Genomic DNA, 27184 nt, shown 5'->3' with positions numbered 1-27184 from the left:
ACATCAAACAAAGTATGTCGCTGACCCTCTTCAAGCGCAGCCTTGATGAGTGGATGGGCAACCACAAATTTGTCCCAGGGGTTCCACCTGTGTCCCTCACTGACAGGAGTGACAGGTCCTGATTGAGGTTTCTTTTTTGGGGATAAACTCTTGGCTAGGCTTGTAAGGGTCCCAGAGCCATTAGCCTAGTAATGTCCTATGATCCTATGACCATTCTCTGTGACCTTAATTTAAGACACACTCCTTGGCAGCTGGGAAACCGTACTGTAGTCAGTGAGGTCATGGATGAACATGACACAGTTTTTGTAACTGTCTCACAAAGAAAGGAAAGAAACAAATGTGTATGTGCTGCCTTCCAGATATCCAGTCTCAGTCTTATGTAGATAATATTGTGTGAAATGTTCCCTCCTGGGCATACCGCTTTATAAATATATTGTCTTTCCAAGCACTTTCACGTTCTTTTATTTCTCAGTCACAGATATCAAAAGTGAGTGTCAAGCCGTGATGTGTACCAGTAGTGATTCATACCCTTCTGGTTCTGTCCGAGTCACACTTGAGGATGCCGAACTCTGGAAACGGTTTCATGAAGCATCTACAGAGATGATAATTACCAAAGTTGGCAGGTATGTTTAAAAACAGCATTTCACACTTTAGTTCCAACTTATGAAAAAGCACTGCTTGTAAAATTACCTGTGAATTAGAAGAATGAGTAAGAATGTGTTGTTGTAGTAGCAGTGTATATCTGTCTAGCTACCTATGTGTATTACGAAACAACGCATCTTTGGGGGTGGAATGTGGAGGGTATTGAGAATGTGTGCAGACTGGTTAGCTGTGTGAAGAAAACACATCTTTCTGGTAACTCCTGAGGTTGTATACTTCATAAGTTGTTTAGTCAGCAAACTTTAATTTGCTTTCAAACAAAGCCCTTTTCAACATTTTTCCATGCTTGTTTATGAAACTGCTATAAAAACCTGAATCACAAAATTGTGAAAGTAAAAGATTGAAAATTAATTTTCCTAAAGTATTAAGGCATACATCAGGAGAACAGAACCAGATGAATAAACCAAGAAAGGGCCCAAAGTGGGGACACAATTTGGCACTTAATTCTTAAAAAAGTAAGAAGATGTTGTTAATAATAATTAATCTTTTAATAAGGTATATGAACATATAAGGTTTATGGTGGTGGGAAATGGGTGAGATATGATTCTTTTTCACACAAGTTAGAACAAGAAATAGACTGTAAGCTTCAGCTCACCAGTTTGGTTGCATTTATAACGACAAATCTTGGAAGTGGTGCTGAAGGAAAGAATTTTAGAAAGCCGGTAACCAGCTGTGGGGCACTGGGCACACAGCAGCAAGGGTTTGCAAAGTCATGCCACACAAATCTATCAAGACTTCTCTGACTTTGTAGGAGACCAGAAAGGAGGCTTTGGATGTAGGCGTGTCCTACTTAGGTTTTATCAACACAGCAGAGAACCATGCAAGAGGCTGATGGACAAATTATATTGCTCTGGAATGATTTCCTTGGTGGTAGCACCACTGGCTAGATAAGAAAGATGAAAGATGATACTAACTGAATGAAGACCAGTCAGGTAGCTAAAGTGAGTTTGATATGTCAGTTTTTTCTGTATTTGTAAGAAACATTACAAGATGGAATGTCGGGCCTTTCTATTAATGACACAAAGATCTGTAGAAAGATTAATATACAAGGAAAAAAAAAATGTCTGAAAAGCAACTTGGGAAGACTGTGACAATTGTTTAAAATATAGAAGCTTAAATTCCATGTGGAAAATTCAAAATAATGCAACTGGCATGCAAAAGTCTACAAGGAGTATAAATTGGATAACACAGTGATGAAAACGATAGGGAGATGGCTGTATATCACTTAAGCAGTGAGATGATGTGGAAAGAAATGCAGGAGGATGCTAAGGCACAACGGCATAAGCATGTCCAGCTGAAAGTGCTCATCCCTCTTTATTTACCATTATTTATTTATTTATTATTTCTTCTTCTTCTTTTGGCTTTTCCCAGGATCACCTGTCTGCTCATGATTGGCAGTGGAGTTTTATGGTGTTGAGTTGCTAGCCCAGTGCACAACCTTCCACAGAAGGCACACACACACACCTAAGGCCAGTTTAGAGTGTTCAATCCACCTACAGCATGTCTTTGGGATGTGGGAGGAAACCAGAGCACCTGGAGGAAACCCACGTGACCACAGGGAGGACATGCAGACTCTGCACAGGAGGCACCCCAGCCAAGAATTGAACCAGAGAACCTCTTGATGTGATGCGGCAATGCTAACCACTGCACCACCACGGCCCCCCTTATTATATTCTATTATATTATATCCCTCTTTAGTTACCATAATTTATTATTTATTTGTTTGTTTGTTTATTTATTTACTTACTATTAGTAAGTCCATTTGTATGGTACTATTAGTAAGTCCATTTGTATGGTACTATTAGTAAGTCCATTTGTATGGTATTCTGTGTATTTCTGAAGACCTCGTGTTTGTAAGGACATAGGATAAAAGCAGTTTAGTACCTGGCTTTTTATTTGCAGCCTGTAACCATGTCATTGTAAATGTTTTATAACTAATTATACTTACATTATTATATTTTCATCCTCACTGCAGAACAATTCCTCCTTACACTCCTTTCCCCTTCCTGTTGCATTACCCTTTACATAGTTGGAGGCTGGCTTAATGGATATGGTGTTTGCCTCATGCACACAAGGTTCAGGGTATGATTCTCACATTTGGAGAAATTGGCAAGGCTTAAAATGTTCCACAACAGCAGCTAGTCTAGTACTTATCTATGAATCTGTATAGTACAAACATTACTGCATATGTCTCTGCTAGCAGCTTCACAGCATACCGATCCTCTAGGAGGATCTGTTTTTCCAGCTGGTGCGATATTGTCATATTTTCAACAACTTCCCTTTAAACAATATAGAACCATAAAGGGGTTGTTTGAGTAGCAGTTTGATTAATGTCATATCCTTTTCCTTGCTTCTGAAGTAGATCTCAGAAAAAGCATTTTTTTAAAGGGGGCTTATCGCTTTGCCATGGAGTTCTGGGCTAAAAGAATTTGTATAGTAGACCACAGCCTTAAACAGTTAACTCTGTACAGGATGCTTTCTTGGCCTAGTGAACTGTCATGTAATATGCAGGCACTGAAAGGTTAAAAGATGAACTTACTTGCATTTATTTCTTTTAGGCGCATGTTTCCACAGTGTAAGATCAACATATCTGGTTTAATGCCCTATGCTAAATATGTCCTCTTGGTTGATGTGCTTCCTGTAGACAACAATAGATATAAGGTAAGTTACTTCTTACTTTGAAAATGAAGACACATCTAAACTAAGAAGTGATGAGAACAATATTGTCATGCATAGATGTTTCTGCTATTCTTGCTAAAAGGGGGTAACTGTTATTATCCCCAAACTGCACTAAGTCGAGTAAGAACAGTAATTAAGGAAGGGGGGTTTGCTGCACCCAGAAAAGTGATATCAAAACTTGTTTTTTGTGCAGTTGCATATTTTGGTTTTGAAATGTTGTAACTGGTTGTTCTAGTTTGTGACAAGCGTGTATATTACAACGCTGAACATTTAGATTGTCGAATGCCTAAATATTGGCACCTAAATGCCAATCGCTGAAAACCGCGAACGGGCAATTACTCAAATTTTTTCCCCGTGAAAAAAAAATTCCTTGGCCAAAAGAAAAGAAAAAAACAAACAAAGTTTAAAACCCTAACCAAGTGGGGGGGGGGTTCCCCCCCCTATCTAAATATACCAACTCCAAGATTGCTCTACAGTGGGGAAAAGGGCAAATCCCTGATGACGGCCAAGCAAATTTTTTTCCCTAGGAAACAAATTTGCATTATTGGCCTTCGTGGTTTTCAGAATTCGACATTTAGCTGTCAACATTTAGGTGTTCGACAATCTAAATGTTCGACATCATAATAGGAACCCTGTGACAAAGCTTAGTTGGTGCATCCTTTATTGTTTTGCTGGTCTTGAGCGTGACCATGCTGTCCTCCCAAACATGGATTAGTGGGAATGGCTGTAGCGGTACAAAGAGTTCTCCTGCTGCGAGAGCTCCATGATGAGGATGACGATGATGATATTTATATTGAAAGAAAGGTTTGGGATCCTCTGGCGTCATCTGTTGACATCAGTTATCCTGCAGAAGTAATTTTCTTTTGGGACAATCGTAGTTAATATTGTAATAATAAAGAAACGACATCCATTCTTAAAAGAGTATAAAATATTTCCCAGTAATTCTGAAGAGTATTTATGAAGGGGAGGGTTGATATGCAGGTCATGCAAATTGCAGGCAGTAAGTAATACTCATGTTAATATGTTCTTGTTTATAGTGGAATAAAGATAAGTGGGATGTGGCAGGAAAAGCTGAACCCCAGCTGCCATGCCGGACGTACTTCCATCCCGATTCACCAGCTCCGGGCAGCCACTGGATGAAACAGCCTGTATCCTTCCAGAAACTCAAACTCACAAACAACACCCTGGACCAACATGGGCATGTAAGTTGGTGGGAAGAAATGTGTTCGCAATTTATTAGCATTTAAATTGTCTGTTTCCTTTTACCTTGTAAAGTTCAGAAAATTATCAAAATGTTTTACCTTGTAAAGTTCAGAAAATTATTAAAATGGTAATGTTAATCAGTGAAGGCAGACAGCAGACAGAGATGTAGTTATTCTAGTGAGTGAGTTAGTGCCCAGATTTTAGACATGACCTGGGCCACGTGATAGGTACACATTTAGGACACATGACAGTGGTGGGAAGAAATGTGTTCACAACTTTTAATCATTTAAATTGTCTGTTTCCTTCTTTACCTTGTAAATTGTAGAAAAATGACTAAAATATTAATCAAGGAAGGATGACAACAGACAGAAATGTAGTTATTCTGGTGAATGGGTCAGTGCCCTGATTTTAGACATGATTTGGGCACATGAGATAGGTATTCATTTAGGAAACTGACAAGTATGACATGTATAGTAATGTACCCCTAAATATAGAAAGCAGGGGTTTAACAAAATTCCAAAAAGATTGATATGAAATATTGAACGAACTGCAGGACCCCAGCAGAACATGATAAACTAAAGTCTTATGCATCTGTTGATGTTTACATTATGTTTATCATATCTGCAGAGTGGCAACTCCCACCCCCGTGCACAAGTCCCATGTAGGCGGTTGTGCCCCCAAACCAAGTTAATTATTTAAACTCCAAGCTTACAAAACCTTGGAGAAATAAAAATATTTCTTTCTCACAAAATTAGGCATTATTGTTTCTAAGTACCAGGGTGCAGAGTGTAGAGAGCATTTCCCTTGCAAAAGAGTTGTAAAGCATTGTATATTTATTTATTTTGCCAATTTTTGATTTGTTACTGAAGTGATGAACTAAACTGGTTCTGAGAAATAAGAAGGAATGTGAGTGAGTGAGTGAGTGAGTGAGTGAGTGAGTGAGTGAGTGAGTGAGAGCAAATGGACTAGAGCAGGTAGGGAACCCTGATTAAAGACAGATAAGAGGAAATACTAGGTTAACAGTCAGGGAAGACTAAATACTACAAGATATAGGGTAGGATATCTGGAAATATGTGTGAAAAGTTTTGAACTTATGGAAAGTAGCTGGTAATGTGAGGCAGTTACTGCTGATGTGCAGACAGGAGACTGGTAATTGCCAACTACTAAGTCGGTTGCAATTGATCAGTTAAGAGTGAAGTGGGAAAATGTCGAAGTGAAGTGGCAAAGAGCTTCCCTGAAGGATGGATATGTACATACTGGGATTACCTTTCAAATCCTGAAAGACGAACATCCCAAACGTTATTTTCATGAGACGAAAATAACGAAAGTTAAAATCCCAAAGCACATAACTTTTCCCAGGGCAAGTAATCACTTGCCCAAACTACAAAGTACAAACCGTACCATCGGAAACCCACCTAACTGTATTTACCAACTCTGGGATCACATTACAGTGGGGAAAAGGGCATATCTCCCCACAATGGGGAAGTGTTTACTTGCCCTGGGAAAATTTACTTGTTTCGGGATTTTGACTTTTATTTTCATTTCACAAAAATAACGTCTGGGATTTTTATCTTGGGATTTGAAAGGGGAACCACATACTGACATATTGGTTGTGGAAGAGAATTCCAAGAAGTACAGAGAAGTTTAGGAAAAACCTGTTTGTAAATCATAAGGCAATGGGGGGGGGTTAGTTATGTATCCCCTAAAGGCATAAGGCAATGGGGGGGGCCTGAGTAAGTTATGTATGTCCTAAAGGGTGTGAGCTCATGGCATAAGAGGAAGAGTTAGGTTGTAATTTAATGGTTTGTGGGTGGCTAACAATGTTACAGAGCAATGTGTACACTACAGAATATAGGAGAAATCAAACCCTATTAGTGAGTAGGAGAGGAGTTTGTGAACGGATCCACAAAGGTGATAAAATGATGGATCTCAAGAAGCATGTTTGGAATAACTTTGCTATGTGTATTTGTAAATGCTATGGAGAGGATGCAAATTCTACATCGGGTATTAAGACATGTTTAGCAATAGGCGGACAAATATCAGGGGATGGCACTGTAATCTCATTAATTTAGAAGCTTGCTTGAGTGGGCTGAGTGAGAACTTTAGACTCTTGTAGTGAGACATGGGATTTAAGGATAAAGAATGGATGAAAAATTATGCCCAAATATTAATAATTATCAGTTTGATCATAAGATTACCTCCAATTGTTTGCAGGTACAGTAGAAGAGATGAAGAGAACCTTGGTGGGCTGACAAAAGAGCATTCACTTTGATCTAACAGCATTTACTTGAAAGTCAGAATTGTAGAACCAGGAAAAGAGTTTGTCTAATTTGTTTTATAGGAGAGACTGGGTTTTGCAGTTGTGTGTGTTTAATCATGTAATTTTATTCAAAGAACAGCTTTAGTGAAAAGTCCTCATACATCGAACTTCTCTTTCCAATATTTATCTGAACTTGGGGCACCCTACCCCCTGCTTATCTAAACATGCTAGCACCTTGCTTGCCCCAACACTGTGAATAAGGAGACGTCATATGTGAATGGGACCTTCATTAAAGTTATTTTTAATAAAATAGCATGTTCCTTATGTCTACATATGTGTATTGATAGAAGATTGATTGACTGTTTGATGGAGTAGATACATATAGAAAAAAAGATGCAGAGCGCACACATTCACCTGCATACTGCTATGGTCAGCAGGTGCTTTATGGAATGCAGAAGGAAACAAGATACCCCAGTAATAATAATAATAATAATAATAATATAATCAGGAACACAGACACACAGAGAAGGCAGCCCAAATGAGACTCAAACCAGAGAAGCAAGTGCTGGTTAAAATTAATACTGCCTACTGCATGATGGCATCTGCAGGCCTGTGCTGATGAAAAGGAGAAATGAATGCAAAAGGTGGGAACACCATGTTTACATAGCAAAAGTTGAAAGGCATACAGCATTTAATGCCTAATGTACTCATTTTGTAATGCCCGTGAAAGGAAAAAAAAACCTAAACATGACTTTTTAATTTCTTCTAGATCATTCTGCATTCCATGCATCGTTATCAGCCTCGGTTCCATATCGTTCAGGCGGATGACTTGTTCAGTGTACGCTGGAGCGTGTTCCAAACATTCTCATTTCACGAGACGGCTTTTACTGCAGTCACTGCATATCAGAATGACAAGGTAAAACACAGTGACCATTATTTTGACTGTTAATGGTTTCAACTACTTTATTTTTGTATTTGTGTTGACCTAGAAGGGTGCTATTTCAAACATTACCTCAGTGCACAGCACAGAGTTGCAATATCGAAGTTCGGTTAGAAAGTAAAAACAGCAACTAAAGACTGCGATTGCACAGCTCTGAGAGACACCGATGTTGTGCTACATCATCATCTTTAATGAAGTCATGAGGCGTACACATAAATTCAGAACGTGTATAGTGGAACATTAAATTATGTGAGGTCAGGCTACCTGCCTGAGGAGAGAGTGTCAGTGTTTTAGGTTGATAAAACCCTAAAGGGAGCCTGGATGGAATGGATTGGATTTCAGTGATTGACAGGTAAAAGCATTAACTAGGGTCAGAGTGAACATAATTACACATTCTAGGCCTATTACACAGAATAAAATAAAGTGTTTGTGGAGTTACATCTTTGCAGTTTGTGGTTTCTACATTCATTGGATCTGTACCAGTTGCTGGCAACTATTACACAGAAGGCACAGTCAGTTAGGATGAGCTTATTTTATGGTCTTCTGTGAACCAGAGCATCCCTCACTTTGTGGGGACTGGGGATTGAGCAGCAATGCTTATGCTGATGGGCTAAAATGAATCTTTATATTTTAGAGGTGGAGGTAATGAAAGGGAGGCCATATTTATGCTATGATAGGACAATTTCCTCTCACCCAATGGGTGGTAGTTGGAGATTTCGTAAGCCAAAAACAGGAGCCTATCAATCTATCTAGCTATTTATTTATTTATCTATCTATTTGTTTATTATTGTCAATGTGTATTTGGAATAGTGATGCTATTTATTTTGCACTGTGATGGATCAGTAAATGATTATTCATTAAAGATAAGTTTGTTGTAGAGCCTGACTGAAATTTTATGGGTCTTTTTCACAATTATTTTTTGGTAAGGATAGGAGGGGATGTGGATCTTTAAATAACTATGTTATCAGAGTATGGGATGATCTTAATGTTGGGAGGTACGGTTAGTGGAGGAATAGTTCAAGCAGAGGAGAGGAGAGGAAGATGATCTTGATGTTGAGAAGTATGTTTAGTACGAGAATAGTTCAGAGAGGGGAGGAGAGGAATCTGATGGAATGGCTGGGTCATTTGTAGTAGTGAGTTAGGAGGTACTAAATATAGAATATTTCTAGCTGGGTTAATTCCAGAAGTGCTTTAAGTTCCTAAAAAGGGAGGCTTTTTGTTATAGAAGGACTCAGCCTTATGCTACCATGTGACCATTTTAGCAGAATCTCTAAGGGAAACAATTCTTCCATTACAGAGAAGGAGAGAGTAGATTTCCAGCTGCATTGGACTTTATCTCTAAAGTGAGGTAAGGAGAAATATTCCTTTAACAACCAATCAATGGTCTTTGGTCTTGTAAGTTGTTATTTTGAAGGTGAAGATGAAGTGTGAGAGGGGGGTAATTGCCCTAGTCTATTCCCAGGAGCCTGTTTGTTTTGTACAGTGCATTTCTTATCACATTAATACTAAACAGTGTGCACCTTTTCATGTTTGTAATGCACAGTTGTATACCCTGTTGTATGTTAATCATACACTGCATGCACCCTGTCACAAGTCAATACTGCACAACAAATACCTTGTCACATGTTAATATTGCACAGCGTATACCATTTCACGTTAATATTGCACAGCATACACCCTGTCACATGTTAATACTACACAGTAGGTACCCTGTCACTTGGGTGCAGCAGTAACATTTTCGCCTCACAGCAAGAGGTTCTCTGGTTCGATTCTCGGCTGGAGTGCCTTCTGTGTCTGCATGTCCTCCCTGCATTTGTGTGGGTTTCCTCTGGGTGTTCTGGTTTCCTCCCATGTTTCAAAAACATGCATCTGGAGTGTTTCTCCCCAGGCATCTGCTGAAAATTGACTTCATTCAAAGTCAGACTTTCCTGGTAAACAAAATGTTAAATAAAAAGAAATTTAATACTGCACAGTATGTACCCTGTCACATGTTAATATTGCACAGTGTATACCCTGTCACATGTTAATACTATACAGTGTACACATTCTTGTCGATTCATTTTGTACAGTATGTATTCTATTACTTATGAATTGTGGAGTATCTTCAATTACCTTTAAATTCTGCTCATACATAGTCATGCCCTGTTGTGAATTAACTCTTCATAATCTAGGTTTTTCTGCATATTAAGCTCTTACATTGCATATGCCTGCCCCATATGAATCCTGTTAATTTGATAGTCAATGTGTTTGTCTTTCATATGTGTCCTGTCCAGCATTAATTCCTTACAGCTTGTACTCTGACCTGTGTTAGTGTATTTAGCATGTAGCATATTGGTACAGCATAACATGCCCACAGAAGTGTATTAATTTTACATAAAGATCTCTAGGTTGTGTGTCATTACAACACACTCTGTGTTGTGGTATGTTAATTCTACACATTGTGTATACATTTCTGCGCCACTGTTGTACAGCCTGTACATTCTCATGTTATTGCCTTACCTACAGCTATTTCCTAGGTTTTTTTAGAAGAACCAAAAGTTATTTGTCTTATCTGAGCAGTACTGAGTTATAAAATGTGAAAATGTATGTAGTCAAAATTCTGAATCTTTGACCTTGCTTTCTCCAGATTAAAAAACTGAAGATTGACAACAATCCTTTTGCAAAAGGCTTCCGAGAGCATGGGTCACATGCTAGCAGGTGAGAGTGATGTGTTGATTTTTACGTTTAGCCATTTCTGTCCCAGTTATTTTAGGTTTGTAAACACCTCGGTGGTACCCTATTGATTTTGTAACAGAATTCCAATGATTTCATGCAGACCTACAACAGGAGGGTGATAACCTCAGCAGCCTGAGTCACTGAGCCACAAAGGGGATCCTTTGACAAGTACATATACCAGTAGTCGAGGTGAAATTCCTCAACAGTCAGTTGTCCAAAACAAAAGATGTTGACGAACATAATGCCGATTGCTGTTTTCCATAGTAAATCATAACTAGTGTGATTTCTAAGTGATCGCTGGCAGTGATCCACTTCTTTTGGGAACTCCCCTTATCAAATTGGGGCAACCATGGATAAGTCTGGAGTGTGGAACAGGGTGCAGGTGGGCTTACATTGAAAGTTGATGTTTTTTGAGGTATTATTTTCCAGTGCTTCAAGTGCTTGGGATTTTTCCATATTTTGTTCCATAGTAGAACCTCTTCAACAATGAACTTGAAGCCCAGTAGATCTGATTGTACTGCTGGTTGGAAGCTGAATGCATTGCATATGGCTTACCTTACTTAAGTCAGGTGTGCACACACCTCTGGAGTCTGAGCATCTTTGGTTACCTTGCCTTGCTTTAAGAGCAGCTGCATATTATGGTGCGAGACATAGGGCAGGGCTTTAAAAGGGATATGATGTGATAAAGGGCTTTCATCAGATGCAGTACTGCCGGACAGAATTTGCATCCAGATTTAAGCTGCATTTTAACTTGTGACAGTCACAAGGATCTTGCATCTGTTGCAAAATGCATTTCTTTCCATTTGCTGGTGGTATGAAAAATACTTTCTTCAAACTACAACTTTAAGGATCTATGCACACATATACCACTAACTGTGTCTTGTGTGACCATTTTGTTGGGAAAAGAGGCTGGCAACTCCCATTCTGGAGTTCTCCAGGACAGGTCCCACGAGCTACTTTCTGCCCAGAATTACCAGGTGCAGGAATTATGACACTCTATTTCTGTTTTTGTTGTTAAAGACATAAAATCAGATAAAACTGGGCACAAGCCCATCACAGTCCAGATGATAATACAAATGTAGGGTCCAAGTGTAACACATTTCATCATTGGTGCCTATTTGCTGTCTCAGTTTTTGGGTGAAAAACAGTTGTGGAATTGTATTATATGCCAGGGGGAATAACTTGAGGAAAAGGTCAGTTTGATCCTTATTTCATCTGAAGAACGTCTTGCGTCTCTTGCAGGTGTCCTTGACTGTGAAATTCACCGCTTACCCACTACCTTCTACATGCTGAAATAAAACCACTGTAGTATCTTCTCATTTTAATATAAAATGAAAAAAATAGAGATAACACCAGACTTTGGTGCAGGTATGTGGAGAACTGAGAGCAAAGAGGATGCAATTTCAAGTAATCAAAAAAAAAATACAATGTGCAGGGGTGTTTTACCCTTTCAGCACCATGAATAATAGACCTGCCATACATTTGCTCATAATAATCATTCAGTTTGTCTTGCCTTAAAAAAGAATAATTATGATAGCAACATCTGTTAGCTTCATGATTATTTCTTTTTATGTTCGAGTAAATACCCATCACAACTAAGTTTCTAAAGCCAGAGTCCATGTGATGTTATATCTTCCTTTTATAAATGTTGTTTTTATTAAAAAGGGGTATTAAGACACTCATACACACACACGTTGTTAACGTCAATGCTTAGAGATGGGATGCCTACTTTCCTAACAAGGAGCTTCTTAATGTAACTGCAAATGTTTTGCGACCAACCCTCTTGTGTACCTCTCAACATCTTTGCTCAAGAATTCTGGACAAATTCAAAAATAATGGGGGACAAAAATCCCTTTGTAAATGTTACTGTAATTCGCTTAAAAAGTTACTAGAACGGGTTTTGTGTCAACATGCAGTTTCTGAACAATTGAAAAACTCAATTGACTGACTGTAATTCTCAGTGGTTTACTAGAAAATCAAAAAATGTGAGGGACAAGGCAAAAATACAAGACACAATTTGGGGATGTTCTGCACGATTGTGGACAATTGAGAGATATGCTGCACCCCCACATCTTACATTTAGCATTTCTCAGATTCCTGTATCTTGAGGAAATGAGAAATCCCAGGAATACTGCAATCTCAGTCTTCAGGTGACAAACAAATCTGCTCCCCTCCCCCAACAAATGTAGCAAATGTTGTGTACAGCAGTGTTGGAAAGTAATTTCCTGAATCTTTTTTAAACATCTTTGTTGAATTATCACTTATGACTGAGTAAAATACAGATATAAACTTTTTGTAAGGTTCTCATCCTTATTTCTAACTTTCTACTACAGGGGCAGATCTGATTCTCTGGAGTCCTGCACAGCAACGTCTCAAAAAAGGAAACGTTTAAATGAAGACGGTGTGGAACAAGAACACACAGGTATGTAGATAACCTCTAAACCTCTAGCTAAACAAAGTAAATGTCAGTCCTTCCCAGTGTGATTATTGCACATATTCTTACACTCTGACCACTCTCCCAGTGTGATTATGTGCGATTATGGCACATGTTCCCCCACTCTGACCACTCCCCCATTGTGATTATGTGTGATTTTGGCACATGTTCCCCCACTCTGACCACTCTCCCAGTGTGATTATGGCACATGTTCCCCTGCTCTGACCATCAGCACAGCACTTGTTCTTATGGAATCATTCAGCCTGTAGCTTGTCCAGTCCAGTCTGATCATGTGCTTGGGACTTACCTGCCTATATGTGATCCAGACCATCTCTTTTGACCACATATTCAGACACTGTCTAGCTATATCAAGCCTGAGACCAACTGACCATAATTGGACTGTAAGTGCAGCCCATCCCTACCTAATTGCATATTCTGGATCTGTATATCTGGACACACCTCATCACCATAGAACTGCGTATACAGACTCTTTCTCACATCGTCTGAGCATGTTCAGGTTCTGTACTCAATTTCTATCTCTAATGGCATGTTCTGGATATTTCTGCCTTTACATTCCTATGTAACCATATGTTTGGGATCTGTTTCCTGTATACAGTCTTTCATCATCTGATTCAACTTGGGCTTTGCTGATACATAAACTATCTTTATGTAATGACATATTTTGGACCTATCTGTGTGTACACAGTCTGTGACCATCTGGTCATCTAATTTAGGCCTCATCTGGCTGGGTAAATCTTAATGGCCTTTGTTGGTCTGTTTGAAAGCAGAAAGACCACCCCTGCATTGCTTGTGCCCTGTCCACCAAAACGTAATGTGCAGAATTCTTTTGTCATAGACACACACACACACACACACACACACACACACACACACACACACACACACACACACACACACACACACACACGTGTGACCCCTTGAATTACACTATTTTGAAAGCATTAATAGACAAGAAGCAAAAACAACTAGGGGCACGACCGTCTGTAAAACTATCTAAAGCAATATTAACCTGTCCTTTTCTTCAACATCGCTGTCATGGTCATATTCTGTGTTTTATACAAACTTACTTCCAAAACACATGAAGGTTAGAAGGACCATATATTTCATGTCTGGGGGTGACAGTTGTAGAGTACTGTGTACAAGTGGGGATAAGGAAATCTTTGAGTAAGTACTGTAGCCAAAGAAGAGAGGGATGTCATTTTCTATGTTCATGTTTTGGTGTTGATAATTTGGATTTAAATAATATTAGGGTCATTGCTACACATACTTCATATACATCATAGTGTGCACTTTGTAAAAATAATTTGTTTGCAAATGGAGATGTTACCCACGGTAAGCTTAAATGTGAGAAAAATCTTTTAACTTGGACAAGTAGAGCAGCTTTTGTCTTACTTGTTCAATTTATTTTCTCACATTTAAACTGCTTAATCATGGGACTGAACACCACAGGCACAGCACCACCAATAATCTACCTTGAAATGGTAGTGCTATGTGTGGTCTACTGTGGCTGTGCTTGTGTTTGCAATGGGGCTACATTCTGCATCAGACATATAGTTCCAAACGTCATCGTTATGGCTCTGAATAACATCAGGAGAATATGGTGAAAAATTCTGTTTTGGTTTCTGGTCAAGGGCGGGGGTGAGTGAAAGAAATGTAGCTACTGTGTTTGTTGGATGTGGAGTTTTTGTGGCATCGTCATCAGTTGTAGGTTTTCCTTTTAAAATTGATCCTTTTCTGTGCTGCCTAAAATACAGTCTAATAGGTTCATAGGTTCATAGTTTAGTACTAAGCTAACTGCCCTTGCGAGCCATTTTAAGCCTAGCCAATTATCCCTTGTTAGACTGAAACCCTGCACCTTGTGTTTGTAAGGGAAACACCTTAGCTATTAAGCCACCCTCCCAACCCCCAGAAACTAATTGCATTTGTGAACCATGCTGCCTGTACTTATAAACAGACTGTTCCTAAAGGAGACCTACAGTTAGATGTGCAGAGCCATCCTGGAATGCATAAAGCAAAGCTTTCTGATTATCATTCTGAGAGAATTCATATAACCCACCAATATTATTTATAGTGTTTCTGTCTATAATAATGAAAACGTACAGTATAATAAAAGACTAATCAACTTGGGATTTTTTGTTCTAGATTTTAGTATCCCAGCAAGTAAAACAGCTTTCTAGATGCTGCGTCTTCCTGCTCTGTTTGGTTCTGTAGCCACACAAAGGCTCAGTCTGGTACCACTGTCTTTAGCATCACAAATGGACATCCTGCTTTTCTTCCATTCAGCTGGTACCTCTGTGCCCTTTCCTGCACATTATTACCTGACATAATTTCACAATGTGCTCTGTGGTGTGCAGTTCATATAAAATTAACTAGCTTGGTGCCTTCAGGTAACCTTTTATAGGTAAACACATCAGATTATGCTTTGAAATGTTTGTTGTGGGAATGGCAAAGTGGCCACTCCAGATCTTAAAGGATAGTATACAATAAAAAGATACAGCATTCATATAAAAATGATTACAAAAACATGCATCTGAAGCATTTCTCCCTGGGCCTCCACTGAAAATTGGGTTTGTTCCAAGTTGTCTTTCCCATTAAACAAATGTTAAATAAATAAATAATAAAATGTATCTGCCATTTATACAGAAGTCTTGTTAAGACAGCACTGATGTCAGAGACGTATACATAATTTTATTTAATTTAAATACTGATTAAATCAGAAATGGGCATGCTTAGCAAGATCTGTGTTAAAAGGTAATTCTGGAACTGTGACTTAATTGTACATCTAAGGACTGTGTTATGTATTGTAACTGTTAGAGTGTGTGTGTGTGTGTGTGTGTGTGTGTGTGTGTGTGTGTGTGTGTGTGTGTGTGTGTGTGTGTGTGTGCGTGTGTGTGTGTGTGTGTGAGAGAGAGCAGGCTTAATTAAACAAAGAATTGAAATATGTTTTTGTTTTATTAGAAGCATCAAAGTCCAAGTTTTTGGCTGAGGAATGCCATGCAGAGATAGTTTGTAAAGTGGAGAAGAGCAGTCCTGTTTCAGTGGGCAGATATTCTCCATGGACATCAGAACATGAAGGGTCTCAGGGTTTGCACCTGGATTCCCCAATCTCCTTGGAACAGAAGGAAGCATACAATACAGAACAACAAGTTCCCACACCTTCCTCATCCTATCAAGCTTACAGGTTTGTATCTACATTGTTTTTCAAAAGAGTTTGAAAAGATTTGTTAGAAATGATTGCCTACCTATGCTATCTGCTCTTTATTCCTTTTAGATGACATGCTCCCCCCTATGAACCTATAACTTTCTTGGGTAGCGTAAGCCAGGGAACCTTGTTGGCTAGGCTTACTTAGGCCCTTGGGCCGATAGCCTAGTACCTACCTATGACATGCTCCCTCCTTTTATGCACAGCAATTATGGCCATGTTTGTTTATACAGCTGCTTGACAGCTGTTCCCAAAATATACCTTATTTCTTTTTGACAGATTAGATCCTCTTGAGATTTTGTAGGCAGATGCACCCTTAAAAAGAGTTTAGACTGCTGTTTCAGAAAGCAACATCTCAGGCAATGGTGATGAAAAGCTTACAGTGAGAAAAAAAGATAACACCTTGTTTCTGGTCCATATTCTCATTTTCTGCATGAATAGAGCCTTAACCATGTGCTAGTTTTGTAAAAGCTGTACAGCAAAAACACTATGGTTGTACCAAAGGGTCTTCCTTATACATATAAGCAGTATTTCTATCTGCATATGCCAGAACACAGTAACACAGAAACTGTCAGTGTCCTTCTCACCTTACCCCCTGTAGTCGCATCCATCTGACAACATCCATCCGTCCGTCCATCCATCTTTAAGCCACTTATCCTACTTGTGTATGAAGTGGAGTCATGCCAAGCAGGACAGACCAGTGTTCTGTCTCCTGCAACAGTCTCCAGCTGATACTGTGGGATCCCCAGATCTTCCCAGGAAAACCAAGATATGTAACTCTTCTATTATGGGCCAGGTTTACCTGACGGCCATTTCTGTTTGGTACATGTTCAGTTCTTAGAATAACTTCAATATAAGTTGGGGTCCAGCTGTCACCCTTAGGTGTCTGATCTAACTCGGTATCAAATGGTAATCACCTGAAAGTCCTGCATCTGTCTTAAATGTAGCACTCAGAACACAGGGCCTCAAGTCTAACGGCATGATTACAGAGTCAGTCGTTCACATATGATCCAGAGGGGAATGAGAAATGGGATGTGGAGGAGGAGGGTGGAAACAATAGAGGGCAGGATGATGAGAGGAGATCTTGTACTAAAGCAATCAAATGAATCAAGTCGGAGAGGCACAGAGTGGGCAGAAAGGAGGCATGCAGTGAGTGTGTAGAAAAGAACAGGCAGGAATTACACCAGAGGTAGATAGGCAAGGGGGAAGTAGAGAAGGGAAGGAAAGGCAGGAATTAGAACTGGGGGCATAGGTTGAAAGAGAGAATGGTATGCAGGAAATAACAGGAAAGCTGGGGTGGGGCATACTTCTCAACTCGCCCTGATTTTCAGAGATGTCCCTGATTTTATCTCAAATTTTAGCTCTGTCCCTCTTAATCCCTCCTACAACTGGTGACTTTTGGAGAACAGGTGATGAATTACACTAAGTTAATAATGGCAATGATTGCAGTTAAATGCTTGTTTTACTTCATAAAATGTACACTAATTCACATTCTCTTATTCTGTCAATGCCTCATGTAGTGCTGACATTTTAAAATTGTCCTCGACTATTTCTGTATTTATCCTGATTCATTAAGAGTTATGGGGAGGGGGGTTGAACACAGAGGGTGGTGCCTAATAGGGACAGAGTAGGGAAGGGATCAGCAGGACAAAGTGGAGTGAGACAGAGGAGGAGAGAGAGAGAAGATGGGGAGAAGGGAGCTGAGAAGACTAAGAAAAGTGGACTTAGTGAAGAACACTTCTAGGAAGGATTGAAAAAAGAGTTGAATACAGCATGGGATATACTTGATGGTGGTACTGGGCATGGCTGGTGGTGGTACACCTAAGTGGGTGGAAGGATAGTAAAATGGGGTAGAAGGAACGTCAGGAGAGGCACAGAAGAGGGTTCACTCATTGAAGTCTCAGTCACAAAGGGAAATTACATTATTTTGGCAAGAAAGTCATGAGAGACCAGCTTAGAGTGAAAGTGATTTTGGGGTTTACAGTATGTAAAGCACGGAAGGAGGTTACCTAGATGGTCATAAAAGACAAAAGGTAGCAGAGCAGAAACAGGAGAAGCAACTTATTATTTATAGGCCCAATTAAACTCTTTTGGCAATTCTGTTAATTTAGACTGTATACATCCCATAAATTCAAATGCTGTTTTTAATGGGAACAGTGATGGATAGATTGATAGATGGGAAGAAGCATAACTCCTGAAGAAAAAAGCAAACAGGGCACACAATGATATAACTGCTCTTAGCTCAATTAAGGGTATCCACGGAGTTGAAACTGACACCATGTTTCTAAAATAGAGATGTGTAATAACAAGTTGTGAGTGGTAGATGCTTGGAGCAGCTTGCTGAAGAAAGGGCCCATTCAAATGTTGTTGAAATCAAGAATATATGGAAGAAGGAAAAGATTCTTAAGGTGTTACATACTCACATTTTTCTTACTACTAAATTTACATGAATGCAGTTGCTTTTTTTGATCCATTGTGAAATTTCAACTATTCTCAGGTGACTCATTGAGATATTTAATGTTCTAGCTGCAAGGACAGCTTAACAAAAAGTTGATTTTTCATACCACAGGGCTGCTAACAGCAGTGTGTTTATGAGGTGTTAACTGTGGCTATTAACATGGTATCATGCTAATCTGTTTCTGTCCGAGGTGCAAATACTTTTTTACATCTGTGGCAAAATCTGTTGCAAAGCCATTTTTATGCTATTGTTTTCTCATTTGTTTGTTCTCTAGTGTGTTTTAGACAAAAAATTCTTAATTATCACATTTCTACTGACAGTGTGGAATTTCTTTTAATGTAAGTCTTAGCAGTTAGTGCTTTTATTTGTCCCCTTTGCATGTACATTCATTGGTACCCTCTACTGGGGCTGACTCTCTGATGTTTTGGGATTTGTTAGAAGTGTGAAAACGTGTAACAGTGAATAAGAAATGAAAAGTACCCAAAACTGAATTATCAATCATGTTCAAGAATGTCAAAGTACATCAAAAACGTGAAAAATGTGATGTATGACAGAGATTAGAACAATGTGGTGGGAATATCTGGGGTTTCCTGCAGCCCTCATATCTGGGTTTGATTCCTGCAGTGTTATTTAGATGCCCTAACATCCTTCTGTAAAGTAACATTATGTATAATGAAACATTCTCTGATGTCAGCAAAGTCTTAATCAAATCAATGTCCCCCTCATCACGCAGTTATCTTTTGGACCCCAAGCTGGGATTCAGGGTGGGGTTAAATAATTGTTATAATATGGTAAAAAAGTGTGACTAGGAAGTCAGAACACTAGATTTCCGTCCCAGAAACACCATGTGTTACATTACTTCACTGTGCTTTCAGGGTGACCTCAAACAGGGCCCCACTGGCCTAAATGGCAATGATTATGACAATGACAATGCTAACTTCTCTGTCCATGTTGCATTAGATATCAAAATGTATGCATTAAAGTACATTTTGCATGTGTGTACATGGGATTTAGCAGTATCATTTTACTATATGGGTCTAAAGCCTTTTTTTAAGTTTATACTTGGCATGCTATCATCAGAACTGATAGGTCGTAGAGCTTGTCACACAGGGGCTTGTAATGGACCTAACTCAATCCACATTTCCAGATTCATAGCTTCCATCAAAAATAGCAATGGATTTATAAGGTGTCTACAACCTCAACCAACAGAATTATCTAAGGAGTTTCATTGCACCTATAAAGAATAAATTTCCTTTCTTCGTTCTGCCTTATACCTATAGACATCTGGATTTCAGAAGGATTAATCATATTGCAGCCACAGAAATACTGTTATTAACTGCTCTGCTCTGCAAAATCTGCAGCTAAGGGTGTAGCCTGCCTTTTTAATGAGCACACCAAATAATTTCTGTAGATAGATGATGCACAAGAAAGTATGAAGGAGAAGAATGAAGTAAGTTAGCAATAATAATAATAATATAAAATACGGCTGCTTAAATGTGCTACAAAGCACAAGAGAATCAGCAAAACAGGAAAAGAGTAAACAAGGGGAGGGGCTAAGAAACACTGACAAATTAGAAAAGGGATATTTTTTATTTTATATTATTTATTTTATTTTACATTTGTTGACCAGAAAGTCCAACTAGGTTCCACAGATCCTGTTTTCAGTGGAGGCCCGGGGAGAAATGTTCCAGAAGCATGCTTTTAGAAATGGGGATAAGCATGTTATAAAAACTTTTAGGAAATGGGAGGAAGCAAACGATCCAAAAGAGCAGCAAAGAAGACCAATGAAATACTGGGATTCATAAGAAGGGATGTCACCAGGAGAAATGAAGACTCCATTATCTCTCTCTGTGTGTGCCTAGAGTACAGTGTTCGAATCTGGAGACTTCACATTTCTGACAATGTAATGTATAGAAACATAAAAGCAGTTCAGAATATCAGGAAATGATGCATGACAGAAAAGCAGCTAGATAGCTAGTTAGATAGATAAATAGATATACAAATAGATGGATAGATAGATAGATAGATAGATAGATAGATAGATAGATAGATAGATATGTAGAGAGACACAGAACTCTTGAAGAAAAAGTAATATGGGCACATGATGATATAACTGCACTTAAGCCCACTAAGGGTATCCATAGAAACTGACACCACGATTCCAAAACAAAAACAAAAGACATGACAATCAAAGACATGCATCTGGAGTGTCTCTCCCCAGGCCTCCGCTGAAAATTGGCTTCTTTCCCAGTAAACAAATGTTAAATAAATAAAAAATAAATAAAAATGTGTGAGAATAAGGAGAAACAATTTAAATATGTAATATGGGTAGTTCAGAAGAAATGTAAGGAATAATTATTTTATGAAAGGGTGGTAGTTGCTTGGGACATCCTTCCTGAAAAACAGGCACAAGCTATTGGTGAAATTGAGAATGTATGGGAAAAAGATAAAGCAATTGTTATGATGGACAAAGCACGAGGAAAGTGGGAAAAGCATAGGTTAAGTAGGGTTTGGTTGTAATTCAGCAGGTAAAGAAATGTGTTGCCCAGGTGGGCTGAATGGTCCTCATCTGCTTTCAGTCTCTGTTTTCATGTCTGTTCTGCAACTTGGAGGTTGGTCAAAGAAGACTCAACAATGCTGCCTGGATAACAAAAATATGTCATGTACATAAAGTGGAAGGTTATTGGATTAGACTGGAAGAGGGTGTTGACACAGATGTAGATAATAGAACAGAAATAGAGCCTTGAATGATATGTTCAGAGACAGTGGTCTACACTGCCAGCTTGTGACAAACCCATATGGCTACTACAGAAGTATATGGCAAAGCCTGGAGCTGAATGTAGGCGAGGGCAGCTTAGAATAGTGAAGTCTTGTCCTGTGACAAAATGGCAATAATTCAAGACCATAAGTGCAGTAGACAAGGCCTGTTACCATACCTCACGAGTGTCCAGATCTTTACCTTTTATTTTTGGTCTGGTTCTCTAAAGTTGTGGTTTTCTGGCAAACCATTGTGGATTGAAGTCATTAAATAATACTAAATAATGAAAGGCAGTTTGACTTTTAGACTTCATATCATTCAGAAAATATATAATGATGCCAAATCTGTCATTCTGTCAACTTTCTAAATTTATAGGAGCAATATTTAAAAATCTGTTCCTATTTTTGGGCCTTTGTTCCCCCATTTTTTCTGGCTTTGTCCAGATTTTTGGTGCTGTGAAGTTGAGAGGTATGTCTGTTACTTCTATGGAGGTGACAGAAAGTACACTCTATTTTGGAAAGAGAAACAAACGACTGGCTTAAAAGTAAATGCCACAGGGATTTGGATGAGAAATAAACAGGAGTGAGATATAGAGGGAAGGCTAGCTGCATAGCAGTGTTGTGTCACTGGCTCTGAGCAACGAGTTTCCATGTTTACTTTCTACCTGTTGGAAGGGGAAAGGAAATCCCTTTGAGATGAGAAAAAGTCTGACTCTGAAGCCTTCGTTAAAGGACAACAGACCAGAATCTCTGGTAATATAGAAAATTCTTTAGTAAAGAATGTTATGCAGGGACACAGCTATGATTTTTAGAACTGTATGTTGGCTTCCAGAATGTAGCTCCTTCCTCAACAAGTGTATTAAATCCTTTTAAAGAAAAGCCAGGCTTAAGAAAAGAAGCACACACTATATTCCATAAAAATAAAATATGTAAGGATAAATTGTGTGTGTGTGTGTGTGTGTGTGTGTGTGTGTGTGTGTGTGTGTGTGTGTGTGTGTGTGTGTGTGTGTGTGTAGCTTTGTATAGGTACATTCTTGTGTAATGCATTGTAAAGTTTCCTTTTTTAAGTGAAACTACATTTATATGGAAAGTTTAAAATATTTTTTTAGGCAGGACGGAAGCCTACACATTCCTCATGCAAAGGGCTGTGTTTCCTGTTATCCCATTTTAAATATACACCCCTGAGGATGGACTGCGCACCTTAGCAAATCCCCTTTTCTGTGGTGGTGTGTCCTGTTCAACCTTTTGAAATGTACAACCCTGAGAATGGACTGTGTGCATCTCAGGATAAGTGGAACCCCCCCCTGTAGTGCCCTAATTTGGTGATAAGGTGTCTCATCTAGTTATGTATTGCTATTTATCTGACCTTCTTGCAGAGTAAATACTGTTTGTCACACACACACACACACACACACACACACACACACACACACACACACACACACACACACACACACACACACACACACACACACACATATTATAAGGATAAAGAAGTAACCTTTGCAAGAATTTGTTGTGTAATTTTGTGCTGAGCAGATGGGAAGAGCAGAAGATGTCAGAATGTGATGAGAAAGTGTACTTCAGAATACTACAGCTGCAGTCGGATAGAAAAAAGCCAGTCACGTAACTGATTTATATGATATTATGTCAGTAAAATTCATGCACTTTACGCAGACATGTTCTTTTTACATTTGTTAGAAGGGATTCGTATTTGGATACCAGAATGCTTTTTTTTCTTTTAAGACTAAAACTACTGCAAGCACTTTGTGGTGTTGGTGGTGTTACTGCGGATGAAAAAGAGTGCCAAATGTTAAAATGTAAGCTGAAACTGTGTTGTCTTGTCTTGCTCAACAGGTTGCAGGGATTAAGCAGAGCCTCAAACAGTGAGTCCACTGGCAGCGACTGTCGAGAGCAAGTTTCAGACATTGCTATGGTGCCTGAACAGACAACAAAGCCTGTTGCACAGAACGATGCTAATCCTTCTGCCTCACAGAACTACCTTGGAGCAATCAATGTAGCCATGGGAAAACCTGGGGCTGTGGGTCATGTATACAATGCATATGGCACAGAACAAGGATTAAACCAATGGCCAACAGCTTCTCATAGCCAGTACACTTCAGCAGGCTACAATTCTCTTCCAGCAGACTACAGTATCCAGAATGTAGCATCATATCCCCCCCACAGTAGCGTGGCAGACTGGAGCCAGTATCCTCTCTTCTCTTACTCTTGCTGGTAACAGAGAAATGAACAATAATACTAAACACAGCTATGCATTTATTTCCTGACCAACTAATTTACAGCCAAAAGACTTTTATTAGAGCGATGGCAGCTCTGACTAATCAGAGCAGGACAGACAGAGCAGGAAGGTGCAAACGTACATGGACTTTGTGAAATCCAAAGAAAAATAATAAATATTTCTCTCAACAGTATTGACATACATGTGGAATCTAATGTTCTGTGGCAACATATGATCATCATAGGAATGAATATCCCATTTCTCATTGTTACAGCGAATATTGTTTTTGCATGCGCAGTGTATTCAGAAGGAATGTTTTCTATTTGCCTGACTTGTTTGACCTTCTCTGAGATAGAGGAGGCACAGACAAAAATTCCATTTGTAGTAAAGTAAAATTCACTGTATTGTCGGATGCTTAACTATAAAATTTGAAAGCATGAAATAACTTAATGTATTTTCAGGAGGTTTCAATATTTGTTCTATCACATGTCTTTGTTTGCCCTAATTAAAAAAAAAAGGCCTTATGCAGTGGTTAAGATGCACAGCTGCAAATAAAGAACCATCAGTTTGAATCCTGTAACATCCCACTGACATTCTGTGCGACCCTGAAAATGTTATTTAAATGACTTGCATCTCCACGTTACTTCCCCAAAAGGGAACATTGCATTTACTGGGCCTGCTTGGGTACAGTATTGAAACACATATTCAAGGACAGTACTATCTGACATTTTGAGATGTGTGCCACATTTTATTTATTTTTTGCTCATGCAATGTACAGGAAGTGTTTACTCCATACACAGAAAGTGTTTATCCCATCCTATGTACAGGAAGTTCTAGTGTTCCAGGGTAGAGGAATAGTGAAGATCGTCCTCTGAAACTGAAGTAGATGTTGGTTATCATGGTAATTCTGTAGGGTAGTAAATTCACATTGGCTCTTGTCACTTGAAAGTAAGCCCTGTTGACACTGTTGATCAAGAAGTTATCACATTACAGCACTGCTGTAGTAATGAACCTACCACAACATGTGTTACTTTTGAGCCCTAGGCTCAGGTGTTCTAACAGAAATGTGCCAGAATGCTGACAGACAGAGGTACTCTCAAAGCCAAAATAACATTTTTGTAAATTATTGAATTTTGTTTTTAAATGTTGTATAGTTTGGTTTTACTCATAGGACAACCACACGGTTAACATTTATAGTACCTTAATAATAATAATAATAATACCTAAAATATGCGCACATACTGTTGAGACAATTTCATTATTCTGTATATAATGCTTGTAAATTAATGACCTGTTCCTGTCAATAGTTGTCTGTATTAAGCTGTTTTGTGTGTCTTGTCTTTTCACAGTTTTATTGTTTATTTTTGTAAAATAAAATGTTTCCTCATCCTTGTTTACTTATGTCAGTGAAATAATTAAGATAATGTTAGTGCTACAAAATGACCTTGTATGTTCATATATGTATTCTAGGCTTATGATCACTGGGGCCCTTTTAAGCCTAGCCATACATCCCAAATCTCTGACAAGTTCTGGTACCCTTGATAAGTGTAAGCAGGGGCTTGAGAGATGAAGGATTTACAGGCTGCCTGTGTCCATTAGAGACATAGGTGCCAAACTAGGAATGAATTTCCTGCTCCCCATCCAGTTGTCCAAGCTACACTTGAATTGGCTTAGGGAGGAACTCTGCTTCACATGGATGGGGAGCCTGTTCCATAGACGAGGTAGTCTCTGGAATACATACCTATCTCTCCAGCAGGTCATATTTATATCACATGCAAGGTTTAAGACTTTAGAACAGGTAATTCTGGTGGTGTTTTTACAGATATGCAAGAGGTCCATCTGTGTGGGGTCCAACAATGCCTTGTATGCCAGACATAGATCTCCTTATCAACATGCCTGTAGGAGACAGAATACAGTGTTTTATGAGGTGGTCTGACAGGACATGTTACTTACTCCCTGTATTCTTTTAATGATAAATCTCTATGGGCATTCTAATTGTTGGATGTGCCCGGTTAGTACATGCCAAAGGGGGCATTGCACTCAATGATAGATCAGATGAATGCTGAATGCAGTGGAACAATGACCTCCTAGGACTTAGATGTCATACTTCTGTTTAAGTTGCACAACATAGAATGATTTCCTCACTACTGTAGGCACATGATAGTCAATTGTCTATGTTTGTCCCCAAGTACCTGACTAGTGGGTTGAGTCTTAGGGATGTGTTGTCAACGTGATAGCTACTAGGGGTGGGTGACTTCCTGAAGAATACTGTTATGCATTTTCTTGGCATTTTGTTTTAGTCCATGGTCCTGACACAAATTATTTATCTGAACCAGCCCTTCCTGGTGAACATTATTGTCAGTGGGGGATTCTATGACCAGTTCTAATTTGCAGTCTTCTGCAAATTTGGTCAGACAGATGCCCTTGACATTGGCCCTGACTTCAGAGAAGTAGATACCAAAAAGGCACAGTTCCAGGGCAGATCACTTGTGAGTGGCCTCTTTGTAGAGGTGGACTCCCTAGTTCTGACTTCCTGTGTCCTGTCTGGGAGCCAGCTGGCTATCCACTGGGTGACATAAAACTTTATACCTAACCTCTTGAGTTAGTCAACAATGCCTGAGTGGGGTACTGTGTCAAATGCCTTGACCAGGTCAAGGTAGGTGATGAGAACCATTTTGCCCTCATTCATTGCTTTGGCGACCTTCTCAAAGAAGTCCACCAGGTCAGGGTATGCATCTCTTGCCCTTGACAAAACCAAACTGAGTTGGGTCCAGTGTCTGGAAGATTCCTATATCATTATTGATCATTTCCATGGTAATTCTTTCTATGACTTTGCATATGAGAGCAGTGAGACTTACTTATGGGCCATTTGGGTTGGGAGGGTGACCTAATGGTTAAGGTGTTTGCCTTACAAACACATGGTGCAGGGTTCGAGCCTCACAAGGGATAATTGGCTAAGCTTAAAAAAAATGGCCCACAAGGGCAGTTAGCTTAGTACTAATCTATGAACCTATTTTTAATATGGATTTTTTTTGTTAGCATTTGCAGATGCTTCAGGCAACTGTGCAAAGCAGCAACTCTTGGCTAATTAGTAGATTATTCCAGTTGCTTGGGCATTGTCTTGTTTCTCCAATATTCTCCTTGCTTCTTTTTTCCCCCAAGTGTTTTGGATGGAGTGGAGTGGGATTGTTTATCTAAGAGCATAGCGTTTGCTGCTGTTAAATAACTCCCATGGGACTGACTGTTTAGATAACCTAAAGCTGAAAAGTTCAGTGATGACTTTTGCTAAAATCATTGTGGTACAAATGCTTGTGGGCCTATTCATAGAAATAACAGGAAGTTTAAGGCTACAGGGTCTTGCAACCATTACACGTTTCCAGTTCTCACCCTAGACTGTACCTCCCCTCTCAAAAAGGGCTAGGCTAGTCAAGCATGGGATGAATTTATGAATACTTATCCAATTATCCAGTTCTTGTTTAAAGGGAGATAGTACGTCATACTGCTTTCTCTGAAGTAGGAGTCTACTGCAGAGGTGAGAGCCCTTCTGAGTAATGAATTTGTCTCTCCACCTGCTTTTATTGATCTGAAGCATGTTTAGAACCCTAGTATTAATTAT

At 39.1% G+C, this 27184-nt stretch overlaps 1 protein-coding gene across 1 annotated transcript; it reads left to right on the top strand.

The window, feature by feature from the left end:
• Window positions 1–481: 481 nt before the first annotated feature.
• LOC122798860 (T-box-containing protein TBX6L-like) lies at window positions 482–23890 on the top strand. The gene is made up of 8 exons (XM_044067978.1): window positions 482–623; window positions 3219–3321; window positions 4377–4541; window positions 7572–7718; window positions 10369–10439; window positions 12791–12879; window positions 15871–16093; window positions 23187–23890. Exons 1-8 carry the CDS (start codon window positions 505–507, stop codon window positions 23566–23568), a joined length of 1299 nt encoding a protein of 432 aa, XP_043923913.1. The 5' UTR covers window positions 482–504; the 3' UTR covers window positions 23569–23890.
• The last annotated feature ends 3294 nt before the right edge of the window (window positions 23891–27184 follow it).

This window comes from Protopterus annectens, chromosome 3.part1, assembly GCF_019279795.1.
Source record: "Protopterus annectens isolate FY-2018-M chromosome 3.part1, PAN1.0, whole genome shotgun sequence".
Lineage (NCBI taxonomy): Eukaryota > Metazoa > Chordata > Ceratodontiformes > Protopteridae > Protopterus > Protopterus annectens.
Note: the sequence above shows the minus strand (reverse complement) of the source record. Positions and strands in the feature narration are given on the sequence as shown.

Excerpts from the sequence above, each read along its gene's own strand:
- LOC122798860 (XM_044067978.1), top strand. The coding sequence starts at position 505 with ATGTGTACCAGTAGTGATTCATACCCTTCTGGTTCTGTCCGAGTCACA. Across the intron at positions 624-3,218 it reads ATAATTACCAAAGTTGGCAG|GCGCATGTTTCCACAGTGTA; the intron begins GTATGTTTAAAA and ends TATTTCTTTTAG. Across the intron at positions 4,542-7,571 it reads CCCTGGACCAACATGGGCAT|ATCATTCTGCATTCCATGCA; the intron begins GTAAGTTGGTGG and ends AATTTCTTCTAG.